Raw genomic sequence first — 14,343 nt, forward strand, 5'->3', positions numbered from 1 at the left:
CATTTTGCCCCTTTTGTTCTGATTTTTCTTGTGCAGTATGACAAATGTGTAAATATATTTAGAAGAATTGCACATGTTTAATCCATATTGGATTACTTGCTATCTAGAGGAGGGGAGAGAAGGAGAAAAATTTAGAACATGAGGTTTTGCAAGGATGGGAATGTGGAAAACTATCAACATTTTGAAAAATAAAAAGCTATTATTTAAAAAGTGGAGAAAAAATTCTGCTCTCTGAAAGTTTTTCAGTTCATTAAATTTCCAATTTTCCCCCCATTCAGGATTATGCTTAATTTTGCTGGGTAAATTACCCTTAATCACAATCCCAGTTCTTTTGCTCTCTGAAATAGAATATTCCAACACCCACAGTTCTTCAATGTGCTGCTAGGTCTTCTATAATCCTTATTGTAGCTTCGTGATATTTAAATTGTTTTTTTTCCTTGCTGCTTTCAATATTTTCTCTTTAACTTAGGAGCTTTGAAATTTGGCTGTGATATTCCTGTAAATTTTTCTCCTGGGATCCCTTTCAAATGGAGATAAATGAGTTTTTTTTATTTCTGCTTTGTCTTCTAGTTTTAGAACTTCAGGGCAATTTCCCTGCATAATTTATTGTAATATTTTATTAAGATTTTTTAAATTGTAATTTTCAGATAGTCATGTATTCCTGTATTATTTTTCCTTATCTGTTCTCCAGATCAATTATTTTTCTGATGTTTCACATTCTCTTCTGTTTCTTCATTCTTTTGATTGTTTTATTATTTCTTGGTGTCATAGAATATCATTAACTTCCTTTTGTCCAATTCTAATTTTCAAAGAATTATTTTCTTCCTTAAGTTTTTAATTCCTTATTTCAAGTTGGTTGATATTCTTTTAATGATTTTCTTGGGTTGCTCTTTTTTTCCTTCTAATTTTTCTTTGATCTCTCTTTTTTGATTTTAAAGTCCGTTTAAAATTCTTCCAACAACTCTTTTTATAGTTGGAATCATCTGACATTACTCCTTGAAAAAGAAGTGGCTTTTTTTAGTGCCATTATCTTCCTCTGAATATGAACCCATAACTTTTCTATCCTCATAGTAGCTATCTATGGTAAGCTTCTTTCTCTGTTACTTACTCATTTTTGTTTTATTTTGTTTTAAGCAGCTATTAGTATAATCAAGTTCTAGGTCCAAAGCATGCTCCAAGCTTCAAGTCCTTCTTACTGTTATTTTTTGAGGTTTATCCCAAGGCTCAGCATTGGGCTCCCCTAAATCACAGCTAGAGGGCTCCTACCCATGCTGTCCTACAAATAATCTTGTTCCCTGCAGTCCCTCTGGTGGCTATAAATTACAGCTATCCTCTCTGCTCTGGAACTGACTCCAGGGACTCTGTTCTCCTGCAAGTGCCCATAGCCAGTAAAGTCCCTGCCCCTCTTCCACTATACTCACCAGGTATGTGCTAACTCCTCCCCAGCAGCCACAGTCCCTGGTCAATACAGGTGTGCTATATGTCACTCAACAGTGGAAGGTCCTTCAATCTTCTCCCATTCATCCAAGGTTCTAAGGCTAAGGATGCCCCTCAAACCAGCTGTCCCCAGGGCTTTTTGTTTATTGATTTTGCAGAGTTGATCTAGAGGTGTTTGAATTTTACTTAGGCATAATCTCTCAGGTCTTTCCTGAGGTCCTTTCAAGTAGTCTCAGGTGAATAACTACTTTATTCTGACTTTTGTTTATTTCAGCTGCTCTACATTTCCTCTGAGGGAGTAGTCCACTCCCTTCTGTCTTTTTTTGGTGGAGGAAATCTGGAAAGCTGACCTAGTCCACCATTTCCCCAGAATCCTCTCTAAGAATGGTGTTAACAAATGTTCCAGTTTCCAAGAAAAGAGTGTCAGTCTACAGATGGCAAGTCAATGAGCTTGACTTCTATACCTGGAAAAATTTTAGAACCCATTATTGAGCAGATGGCTTTGCGAGCATGGAGAAAAAGAAACTATGATTATTAAAAGTTAGCCTAATTTCAGACTATTTGCTTTTTTACAATTAAAACTCCTAATAAATCAAGGAAATGCTATAGATATTATATACAAAATATCTGATAAAGTTCCTCAAGTTATTCTTGTGGATAAAATAGAGAAATAAATCTAAATGGCCAGGATAAGTGGATTTAGAATTGGTTGGATGATGGGCTCTAAAATATAACCTTTAAATGAATTGACATCAACTTAGAACTCTAATATAGAGGGCCCAACCAGGGATTCATCCTCAGCCTTATAGTGTTCAAGAATTTTAATTGATGATTTAGATTAAAAAATAGAGAGCAAGCCTCTCAACTATAAAAATGATACAAAGCTTGACTTGTGTGGCAATATACACATATACATTTATATCCTTTTAGCTTATGTGTTGGTTGACAAACTTTAAAAAAAACATTCTGAGTTGGCTCCTTTATTCCCTCTGAATCCTACATTAAAGAATATCAGCATTTCATATAAATATATATGTGTAATCATATAATATATACTTCCTTATATCAGTTCTTTCTCTGGAGGTAGATAGCATTTTTTCTTCATAACTCCTTTAAGGTTGATTTGAAAATTCATATTACTCAGACTAGGATAGTCATCCACAGTTACTCTTTGAACATCATTATTGTTACTCTGTACCAGATATGGGGAACCTTTTTTATGCCAAGGGCCATACAAAATTATCAATTTATAGAACTCAAGCAGTGGGAGGTTGTTATATCTAGCTTTCAGTTATCATCACCTGCAATTGTCTCAGTTTGCCTTAGTAAGTGATTTTGAGGGCCTTACACAATCAGAGAGCTCTGCTTTATACAATGTTCTCCTGTTTCTCCTTCTCTCACTTTACATTATTTCATGCAAATCTTTCCATGTTTTTCAAAAACAATCTCCTTATTTCTTACAGCACAGTAGTATTCCATCACAATTATATACCATGCAGTCTTTCCTCAATTGATGGATCCTCAATTTTCAGTTCATTGCCAACATAAAGATTAGCTATAAATATTTTTGAATACATATTTTCCTTTTTCCTTTATCACTTTTGAAAGCAGATCTAATAGTGATATTGCCAGATCAAAGGATATAACTTTCTGGGCATAATACCAGATTGTTCTCCAAAATGGTTGAAACAGTTCATAGCTCTCAGCAGTTACCAAAACTATTTGGTATTGGCTAAGGAATAGATTAGTTGATCAGTGGAATAGATTAGGTTCAAGGGATAAAACAGTCAACAAATATAGCAACCTAGTCTTTGACAAACCCAAAGATCCCAGCTTTTGGGATAAGAACTTACTGTTTGATAAAAATTGCTGGGAAAATTGGAAACTAATATGGCAGAAACTAGGCATTGATCCATACTTAACGCAGTACACCAAGATAAGGTCAAAATGGGTTCATGACCTAGGCATAAAGAATGAAATTATTAATAAATTAGAGGAACATAGGATAGTTTACCTCTCAGACCTGTGGAAGGGGAAGGTTTTATGACCAAAGCAGAACTAGAGATCATTACTGATCACAAAATAGAAAATTTCGATTATACCAAACTGAAAAGTTTTTGTACAAACAAAACTAATGCAGACAAGATTAGAAGGAAGCAATAAACTGGGAAAATATTTTTACAGTCAAAGGTTCTGATAAAGGCCTCATTTCCAAAATATATAGAGAATTAACTCTAATTTATAAAAATCAAGCCATTCTCCAATTGAAAAATGGTCAAAGGATATGAACAGACAATTCTCAGATGAAGAAATTGAAACTATTTCTAGTCATATGAAAAGATGCTCCAAGTCATTATTAATCAGAGAAATGCAAATTAAGACAACTCTAAGATACCACTACACACCTGTCAGATTGGCTAAGATGACAGGAAAAATAATGATGATTGTTGGAGGGGATGTGGGAAAACTGGGACATTGATTCATTGTTGGTGGAGTTGTGAACTAATCCAACCATTTTGAGAGTAGTTTGGAACTATGCTCAAAAAGTTATCAAACTGTGCATACCCTTTGATCCAGCAGTGTTACTACTGGGATTATATCCCAAAGAGATTATAAAGAAGGAAAGGGACCTGTATGTGCACGAATGTTTGTGGCAGCCCTTTTGTAGTGGCTAGAAACTGGAAACTGAATGGATGTCCATCAGTTGGAGAATGGCTGAATAAATTGTGGTATATGAAAATTATGGAATATTACTGTTCTGTAAGAAATGACCAACAGGATGATTTCAGAAAGGCCTGGAGAGACTTACACGAACTGATGCTAAGTGAAATGAGCAGGACCAGGAGATCATTATATACTTCAACAACAATACTAGATGATGACCAGTCCTGATGGATCAGGCCATCCTCAGCAACGAGATCAACCAAATAATTTCTAATGGAGCAGTAATGAACTGAACTAGCTATACCCAGAAAAAGAACTCTGGGAGATGACTAAAACCACTACATTGAATTCCAGTCCCTATATTTATGCACACCTGCATCTTTGATTTCCTTCACAAGCTAATTGTACAATAATTCAGAGTCTGATTCTTTTGTACAGCAAAATAATGTTGTGGTCATGTATACTTATTGTGTATCTAAGTTATATTTTAATATATTTAACATCTACTGGTCATCCTGCCATTTAGGGAGGTGGGGGTGGGGTAAGAGGTGAAAAATTGGAACAAGAGGTTTGGCAATTGTTAATGCTGTAAAGTTACCCATGTATATATATCCTGTAAATTAAAGGCTATTAAATTTTAAAAAAAAAAATAATAAAAAAATATTAAAAAAAAAAAAAAAAAAAAAACTTAAAAAAAAAAAAAAAAAAAAAAAAGAAACAGTTCATAGCTCTACCAATTTTAGGACACAAATAGTATCCCAATTTTTCCACATCCTCTTCAACATTTGTCATTTCCCCCTGCTATCCTTTTAGCCAATCTGATGGTATTTCAATGTTGATATATTAAGATATAAGATCTCTACCCAAGGAAACTGTCTATAAATTGTTTTATCAATTTTCTTATTTCTTTCTAATGTTGGTTACATTAGTTTCATTTGCTCAAAATCTTTTTAATTTAATACAATTAAAATTAGTTATCTGACATCTCACATATTGTTTATTCAAAAATTCTTCACCTATCCATAAATCTGATAAATAGTATGGTCCATGTTCTAACTTACTTGTGATACCTCCTTTTATGAATAAGTCATGTATCCATTTTGACCTTATCTTGGTAAATGGTATAAGATGCTAAGTCTAATATAATTTATGCTAGATTACTTTCCAATTTTCACAGCAATTTTTTTTCCTGAGGCAATTGAAGTTAAGTGACTTGCCTAGGGTCACACAGCTAGGAAGTATTAAATGTCTGAGGCTGAATTTGAATTCAGGGCCTCCTAATTTCAGGGCTGGTACTCTATCCACTGGCCACCTAGCTGCCCCTTAGCAATTTTTTTTTTACTAAATCGTGCATTCTTATCCTAAAATCCAAGATCTTTACATTCATCAGACATAAAGTTATTATAATTATTTACTACTGTGTTTTGTATACCCTACTCTGTTCCACTGATTCACCATTCTATTTCTTAACCATTTCCAAGTAGTTTGGGTAGTTACTGCCTTATAATATGGTTTAATTTTTTTAAATATTTTTTTCATTAATTCCTGTTATATTCTTTTGTTTTTTCAAATGAATTTTATTGCTTTTTCTAGTTCAATAAAATAACTTTTGGAAGTTTAATTTGTATGGCACTTTATAAATACATAGATTTGTTTAGGTAGAATAGTCATTTTTTAAATGGGCTTGGCCCAATTTAACATGAATAATCAATACATCTCCAATTATTTAAATACGACTTTATAAAAAGTGTTTTATCATTATGTTCATATAGTTCTTGAGTTCATCTTGGTAAGAATACTTCCATGTATTTGTATTGTCTATGGTTATTTCAAATAATTTATCTTTCCCTATTTCTTTTCACAGGTCTTTGTTAGTCATGTATAGAAATGCTGATGACTTATGTGGATTAATTTTATATTCTGCTACTTTGACAAAATTATTCATTCTTTCAATTAATTTTTAACTGAATCTCTAGGATTTTCCAGCTATGGCATCATATCATTTGCAAAAAGAAATAGTTTGATTTTTTTATGGATCATTTTGACTTTTTAAATTTCTTTTCCTCTTCTTATCACTATATCTAAAATTTTTAGTACCATATTAAATAATATTGGTGATAATGGGCATCCTTGTTTTACCTCTGGTCTTATTGGCAAGGTTTCTGGCTTATCCCCAGTACAGATAATGCTTGCTGATGATTTTAGGTAGCAGATTATCTTTCTTAAAAAATGTCAACAGGATAAAACAATGGGCCCAAAGCATATAAAATTTATTTGAGTTATATATGTCTGTATTATATACCTGGATTCAAAAAAGCAACTTGGTAGAAGGAGGAAAAGATGTAGGAGAAAGAATCTAGAGGTTTTAGTGCCCTGCCAACTCAACATCAATCTTGAGTATAATATGGCAATAAAAAAAACTATGCTATTCTAATTTATATAAAGAGAGGTACAATGGCTATGATGAGGAGATAACAGCTCCACTTTCTTGGCCCTGATCAGGCCATATTTTAAGTACTATGCTCAAAAAATTGGGCAGATTTTTTTAAAGACATTAGGCTGATTATGGTGGCAAACACCTCTAATGACTGGAGGAGGCTGATGAGGTACTGAGCTGACGTGGACTAAGCCAATCAGATATCCATTCCAAGTCCAAGACAAATATGGTAATCTCACCAGGCTGTCTAAGGAGGATGGAACTGACCTAGGTCAAAAATAGAGTAAGTCATAATTTCTATGCTGCTCAGTAGTAGGATTGAGTGGCTACCTAACTTCCACACAGCTCTTGGGGAGACCTAGTCTTTAAAAAAAAAAAAAAAAGAGAGAGAGAGAGAGAGAGAGAGAGAGAGAGAGAGAGAGAAAGAGAGAAAATTGGCAAATGTCTCAAGGTTTAAGAAAGCCCAAAGAAAGCAAAACGGGAGAATAAAATGCATAATGATTATTCTACAATAATATAAATAAGACAGCACTAAAGAGCAGCTGAATGAAATTAGCAAGTACTTTTTTAAAATAGAATTGATTAATACAATTTCAGTCCTAGATGAGGAAACACACTTCCTTCCTCTCAGTAAAGTGATGATGGGGGTTATGGGAATTAGAATGTTTCATCTGTCCATTCATTTTGTGGGTGAGTTTTGGTTAATTGTTTTTCTTACAAGTTAGGGTTGGAGGCTGGGAAATTAATTTCAGGAAATGTCTATTAATAAGATGCTTTTAAAAAAAAAAAAAGGTACCTTAGGGTGGTGAGAAGACTAGAAAAGAAACTATTTGATATTTATAAAGGTGATTAATCTCCAAAAGAGAGAGTACAGGTTTAGTCTCAGAGAGGACATGACAGCTGTTTAAGTATTCAAAGAACTGTGATATGTTTACCTCTCTCCTTCCCCTCCTACCCCAACCCCTAGAGAAAAACTAGGAACAATGAGTGGAAATTGCAGAGACAGATTTAGGATCAACTTAAGAAAAACTTCCTAATAATGAATGCTAGCCAAAAGCAAAATAGGCTGCCTCAGAAAGCAATAGCTTCCCCTCGTCAGAGGTCTTCAAGAGGAGGCTGATTGATAAGTATTGGGGGATAAAGAAAGTATTCTGTTGAATAAAGGGATTGGGCTAAATAGCTCTGAAGTAGGTTTGAGCATGTAGACTGATTCTTTAATGCTTTCCAAAAGAATATCTCTCATTCATTTACTGACAAAGAAAAAAAATTACTCCCTGAAAAGAATAATTTAGGACCATTTCTTGAAGGAGAAGGGAAGGGAATAAATGAATGAATGAAGACTAGATGGATGAATGAAAAAAAAAGCACTTATTTAAAACTTACTATGTACCAAGTACTATGCCAAGTACTAGGAATACAAATAAAAAAGAAGACAACATGTTTATAAAAGGTTTGGTTTTTCTTGTTTTCATAATGAATGTGAGGCATAGGAGAGAGAGAATGTTTACCTAAAAATAAAATAAAGTTGAATTTTTTTAAAAAGGAAAGAAAACAAAAAGCCTGATTTTCCTGATTTCCTTTCTTCTACTTCTGACTATAGATCAAGAGGATCAAATAAGATAATTGCAGCACAGTGTCTGGCACACAGTAGGTATTACATAAATAAAGCTATTATGTTCATCATTACATTTCAGAAAGATCCAAGATACAATGAAAGTGTGAGTTTCTATGTTACAGACTTTCTACAATCCAGTTCTTGGACTGTGGTTTTTCAAATCATGTTCTATTTACTCAAGATGTATTTTTCTGAAACTTATATACTGCTGCCTAAACAATGTTCCTCATAGGCTTTAAATAATAATATTCAAATATACAAAAATCTTGATAAATCCCCATTATATAATAATACTGCAGTCAGTAACAACAGCAACAATAATAATAATGAAATTTTATATATGCTTTAAAGTGTATAAACATTTTATATGTATTAAGCCTCTTAAGCCTCACAACCATCCTGATGGAAGTTAGTTTTAACAATTAAAAAAATCATGTCTTATCAACCAAGTCCACACTCCTAAGTTTGACACTCATGGCCTGAACATAAGTCTAGATCTAGGCTTATCAAATTCTACTCTTTTTTGTGAATTCTATTTCCAGTCAAACTAAACTTATTTACCTTCTTCCTGCTCACTCTCATCTCTATAGCTTTGTTCTTGCCTGTCCCCTATGTCTGAAATGGACTCCTAAGTATCCATCTGTTGAAATCCCTCTTTTCCTTCGAGTCTCAGATTAGATCACCCTCTAGTAAAAAGTGACCACATCCTCCTTAAATTTCTCAGACAATTTCTTTAGTCATTTCCTTTGTACTTACACTATGCCCTGTTTTTATGATTAGTGCATATTTCTTATCTCCCAACCTGACTATAAGATCCCTGAGGACAGGGATTGTTATCTTAGTTCATTTTTGCACCCCTAGCACCTACAAGTATGTACATTGTATACCACAGGTTCTTCTGGAAAGCCAAGATCACTGGGCACAATAAGTCCTTTAGTAACTCACCTTTCCTTTATGTGTTTCCTGTAACCACTGGCGGAGTCTGATCAAGCAGCTCTCCTGCATGGGGGTGAGCTGCCCCAAATACCGCTCAATGTAGTCTGTGTCCAGCTTGTCAGCTGAAAGGAAGAAAGAAGTATCATAGGACAGTGAGTAAGATACAAGAAAGGGGCAAGCATAGTATAGCAGAAAACATAACCCTCCTAAACCTAATCATCTACATCATAGCCACCCGAACCACATTTCTAACTCTCAGCTTTTCAAACATCACCAAAAGTAAATCCCTCGGCAGCCTATGAAACAAATCAACACCAACAACCATCATTATCCTCCTCATACTCCTATCCTTAGGCAGGTTGGACTTATAAACAGGGGATTGAGTTTCTATTTCCAATTCTACCACAAACTAGCTGCATCATCTTGGTCAAGTCTTTTCCCTTCTCAATACCACCCTTTTTGTTGTTGTTTGCTTACTTTTTACTTTTTATTTTCTTTCTCATTTTTTCTTTTTGATCTGATTTTTCTTCTTCAGCATAATAATTATGGAAATATGATAATATGGAAATATGTTATAGAAGAATTGCACAGATTTAACATATATTGGATTACTTGCTCTCTAGGGCAGGGAGGAAGGGAGGAAGAAAAAATGGAACACAGTGTTTTGCAAGGGTGAATATTGAAAACTATCTTTGCATACATTTTCAAAATTAAAAACTATTATTAAAAAAAAAAGAAATCATTTGCTATAGCAACCATAGGTGATGATGAGCTGAAAACTAGGTACGCCCACTGTTTGAGTTCTATAAGTTAGTAATTTTATATGGTCTGTGAATGATTTTATAAATATCCAAATGGCCATTGGCAGGAAAAAGGTTCCCTACCTCTGGTCTAGGGTAAGAATTGATTGGGAGCACAAAGGACAATGACATCAGCTGTGGGCCTTGTAGGCTGCAGTAGCAATAACAGCTATACCAGGAGCACTCATTTTCCCAGAGATGGTATGAGTATTGAATATCTAGTCAGAAAGAGATTACAGGAGATCCCTGTGCTTGTACTGGATACAGGGCTAGCCACCATCTGGCGACAACAACATTGTCTATTACCCAATTCTGGATGGCAGTTCCAGGAGAGAGAAGTATTTGTAGTCAGTCATAAAGGAGCAGGGGCCCTTCTTAGGTAAGAATCAAAATACAGAGCAGGAGAGCAATGGCCAACCTTTCCCCATGTCACACCACCTAGTAAGCACTGAAAACTTATAGACCCAAGCAGGGTAAAAAAAAAGCCTGAAGCTTAGGACAACAATTCCTTACTCCCAGAGGAGCAGAGCTCAATTCTAACATAAATTCCAAAGTCAAGAAATAAACTGAGAATCAGAGTCCAGTGGCCTGCTTCCTTGTCCAGTGCTACTTCTGATGCCAATTAATGTTATCTGGACCGAACTAGCCTCCAACGTGTGAATGGCTGGACCTGAACAGAGTAGGCTAGAGATCAAAGAGTGAAGAGTCAAACAGAAGTTTAACTTCAAAGTGCAGGAAATGGCTTACCAGCAAAGAGGGATCTAGACACATGGGTTCCTAGTGAGAGGGACTCAAGGAAGTGTGGAAAGATCTCAATGCTTATGGTATAGAAAACTTGGAATATGATATTCTGGAAGGCCAAAAAAATAGGATTACAGTCAAGAATAACCTACCCATTCAGATTGAATATAATCCTTCAGAGAAAAAAATGGATATTTAATGAAATAGAAGACTCCCAGGCATTCCAGATGAAAAGACAAGAGCTGAATAGGAAAATTTGTATTCCAACCCAAGGATCAAGGGAAGCATAAGAAGATAAACATAAATGAGAAAGTATGAGGAACTTTTAAAGTTTAAAATTTGAATTTTAAAAGTTTAAAATGTTTATATTCCCAAGTGGAAAGATAGTATATCTAATCCCCAAGTACTTCATCATCATTAGGGGAATTAGAAGGAGTTTTCTTAAACAGAATTCATGGATTTGAGTCTATTATGTTGAGATGATCTCAAAATGAAAATGGAAACTGACAAAAAAGGTGTATTGAGAAGCAGGAAGGAAGAGGAAGAATGGAGGAAATTATCTCACATAAGAAGATATACAAAGAAGAGTTTTTACAATTGAGGAGAAAATATAGGGAATGTATACACTCAACAGGGTACAGAAATCCAAATCCAAATTTCCCAAGAAGAAAATAGGAGAAAGAGGAACTAAAAGAAATTAGAGGGGTGATAAGAAGAAGGGAAGATTAAGAGAGGTAGTAGAAGCAAAACAGACTTCTGAAGAGAAATAGGGTATGAGGGAATGGTAAAGCGGAAGAGAATAAGATGGAGAAAAATATACTGTTAGCAATCATAACTGTGATGATGAAATGAACTCACCTATAAAATAGAAGTGGATAGCAAACATTAGAAATCAAAATCCAACAATATGTTGGTTACAAGAAACACACTTTAAACAAAGACACACGATCACTGGCATATTTTAAGTATACCACTATACAGAAATAAATAATCATAGAGATCTAGTATTTGATAAACCAAAAGATACAAGCTTTGAAGGAAAGAACTGACTATTCTACAAAAACTGCTGAGATAACTAGAAAGCAGTACAACAGACATTAAGTATAGATCAAAATCTCATACCATATACCAAGAAAAAGTCAAAAAATTTCGAAGTTACAGAATTTCAAAGTAAATGAAAGAAACATCGGGAAAAACTAATTGGTAAATATATGGATAAGATAATAATTTATGACCAAACAAAAAATAGAGAAAACAAAAATTAAGATGGAATAATTGCTGCCTTCAATTCTACTTGGAGGATACAGTTTTACATAGGCAAGTGCAATATATTTTAAAAAGAAATGAACGTGGAAATGGATGGGAAGGAGGTGACATCTGAGCTGAGATTTGAAGGAAGCTAAGAATTCTGAGAAGTATTATAATCTAGATATGGGAGAGAACCTAGTCAAAGGCACAGAGAAAGAAGATAGAATATAGAGTTCAGGAAGCAGTTAGTGGTCCACTTTGCTAGTGTTAAGCAGAGTAATATGAGGTATGTATGGAAAGGTACAGGAGGCAGATTGCAGACATAAATTCAAGGGTGTTCTGGAACTAACTCAAAGAAACTCAAGAATTATTATATTTTTAGTGTGAACATTTACACTTTGGAAATCAGCAAATGCTACAAAAATCAGGGTTGTATTTATTGTTCTGTTTTTTTTTAACTTAAGAGAAAGTGAAAATGTTACTAAAGCAGAGTCAACTTAAAAGTATGCTGCATGAATTTTTTTTTCAGGGAGTCAGTTATCAAGCATTTGTCAGTCCAAACTAAATAGATTCCATCTTAAAGCAAAAGGAAGCACCTAAGATTCTCTGCCTTAGGAAGATTTACCACATGGAAGAGGAGAGTCTTGGGACAGGAAAAGCAATTAAGAGGCTCCTGCAATAGCCTAAGCAGTAGAGTGCTTAAACCAGGATAGTACACATGTAAATGGAGAGAAGAGAACAAATATGAAAATCATTGGATAAAAAACTCACTAACCAATGAGACATGGCCAGTGAGGGAGAATAAAGAATCAATAAGGATGCAAACTTGTATAAATGGAAGAATGATACTCTCAAAAGAAACAAGTTGGGGCAGCTAAGTGGCACAGTGGATAGAGCACCAGCCCTGAAGTCAGGAGGACCTGAGTTCAAATCTGGTCTCAGACACTTAACACTTCCTGGCTGTGTGACCCTGGGCAAGTCACTTAACCCCAATTGTCTCAGGGGGGAAAAAAAGAAGAAACAAGTAAGTTTTAAGGCAGAGTACTGTTGTGGCCAGCACAACACAAATGGGCTAGTGGCAGTTGAAAATAAGGCATGGTATTTTGAAACAAAGGGAGGGAAATGATAATGAGCCTTACTTTGGACATCCCAGGTTCTACGTGTCATATGAAATCCAAGCAGAGATGTCCAATAAGCATCTGCTGATATAGAACTGTAATTTAAAGGAGGTTAGGGATGGTTAAAAGATTTGGGAATCATTTGTGTATTGGGGATAATTGAAATGGAAGTAGTGATACACAGTATGAACACCTTCATTTTGAAATATGAAACCCTACCTTCCTCTGCCATAGCAGCCCCCTTCTCCCATTGCTGAGTTCTTTCTGAGGGGTCTTTATTTTTTTTATTCCCCTTCTGCCTGGGCTTCTGATTCTCAGGACATTGCCACCATGACCTCCACATGGATACTTTCTCTCCCTTCCCTTGATTTTCAGCTCTTACCCCATTAGAACATAAACTCCTGGGACATTATGATCCAAAGCCCCCCATATGTACAATAAGGCCAAGAGTTGCAGCCACTCTGCCAAAAACAGGCAATAAGAGGCATCTGTGTAACTGTAAGCAGAGAGGCTGAGCTTGGGAGCATTGTACCGTCTCAGCAGAATCATAGCAGATGGACTGGAGACAGGCAGAGACAGGAGACGGAAAGGCAAAAGGGGAGGGGAAGGGACAGGGAGAAAACACAAAACAAAAAAATCCCAGAATCCTTCCGGTCTCTCATGCAAGTGTGAAGGCCTCCTTTCTGCTCCTGAATACAAAGGCACCCAGTGATCCATGGTGGTATGGATGGGGCAAGGCTCCTCTTCCTGCCAGATCACGGTAAAAGCCAGCTGCTTGGTCAATGGAAGAAATCAGACTGAGCAGATAGAGAAACTCCAGGAGCAGAATGAGAAAGGCAGAAGAAACTGGGCTACAGAATATGCGTACAGGCACAAGGCTCATACTGTTCCTGAGGAAAAAGTGAGGGCAGAACAATTTTCATCTCTTTCCCTGACTCCCCCTATGCCTTCATGAGATTAGTTATCCCATCATCCAAGCATCACAAAGTTGGACAACTACCCCATTAAGTGTCAACAGCATTAAAAGAGAAATGGGCAACTATCTGGCATATGAATAAACTCTATTTGCCTCAGTTTCCCCATCTGTAAAATGAGCTGGAAAAGGAAATGGCAAACCACTCCAGTATTTTTGTCACAAAAATCCCAAATAGGGTCATGAAGAATCAGACTCTTGACTCAACAATAACAAAAGAGAAACTATTATCTCATTATTCAAAAGGAGACATCAATTATATGAGATCCTTTATGGAACAAAAGTTACTTGAGGGCAAGGAAGACCTTGAGCAGGATGTAGCACATACTAAGTACTTCAAAAAATCTTGTTGATGGATTAATTAGAGCAGCTAA

At 35.4% G+C, this 14,343-nt stretch overlaps 1 protein-coding gene across 4 annotated transcripts in view; it reads right to left on the reverse strand.

Annotated features, from left to right (window-relative positions):
* SEC14L5 (SEC14 like lipid binding 5) overlaps positions 1-14,343 on the reverse strand; it is an 81,996-nt gene that overhangs the window by 20,139 nt on the left and 47,514 nt on the right. For all 4 annotated transcript variants that reach the window (XM_031944969.1, XM_031944985.1, XM_031944977.1 and 1 more), the window contains one exon: positions 9,099-9,211. In XM_031944969.1, coding sequence (XP_031800829.1) covers positions 9,099-9,211 — 113 coding nt within the window. The remainder of the gene's footprint in view (positions 1-9,098; positions 9,212-14,343) is intronic.

The sequence above is a fragment of the Sarcophilus harrisii genome, chromosome 1 (assembly GCF_902635505.1).
Source record: "Sarcophilus harrisii chromosome 1, mSarHar1.11, whole genome shotgun sequence".
Classification (NCBI taxonomy): domain Eukaryota; kingdom Metazoa; phylum Chordata; class Mammalia; order Dasyuromorphia; family Dasyuridae; genus Sarcophilus; species Sarcophilus harrisii.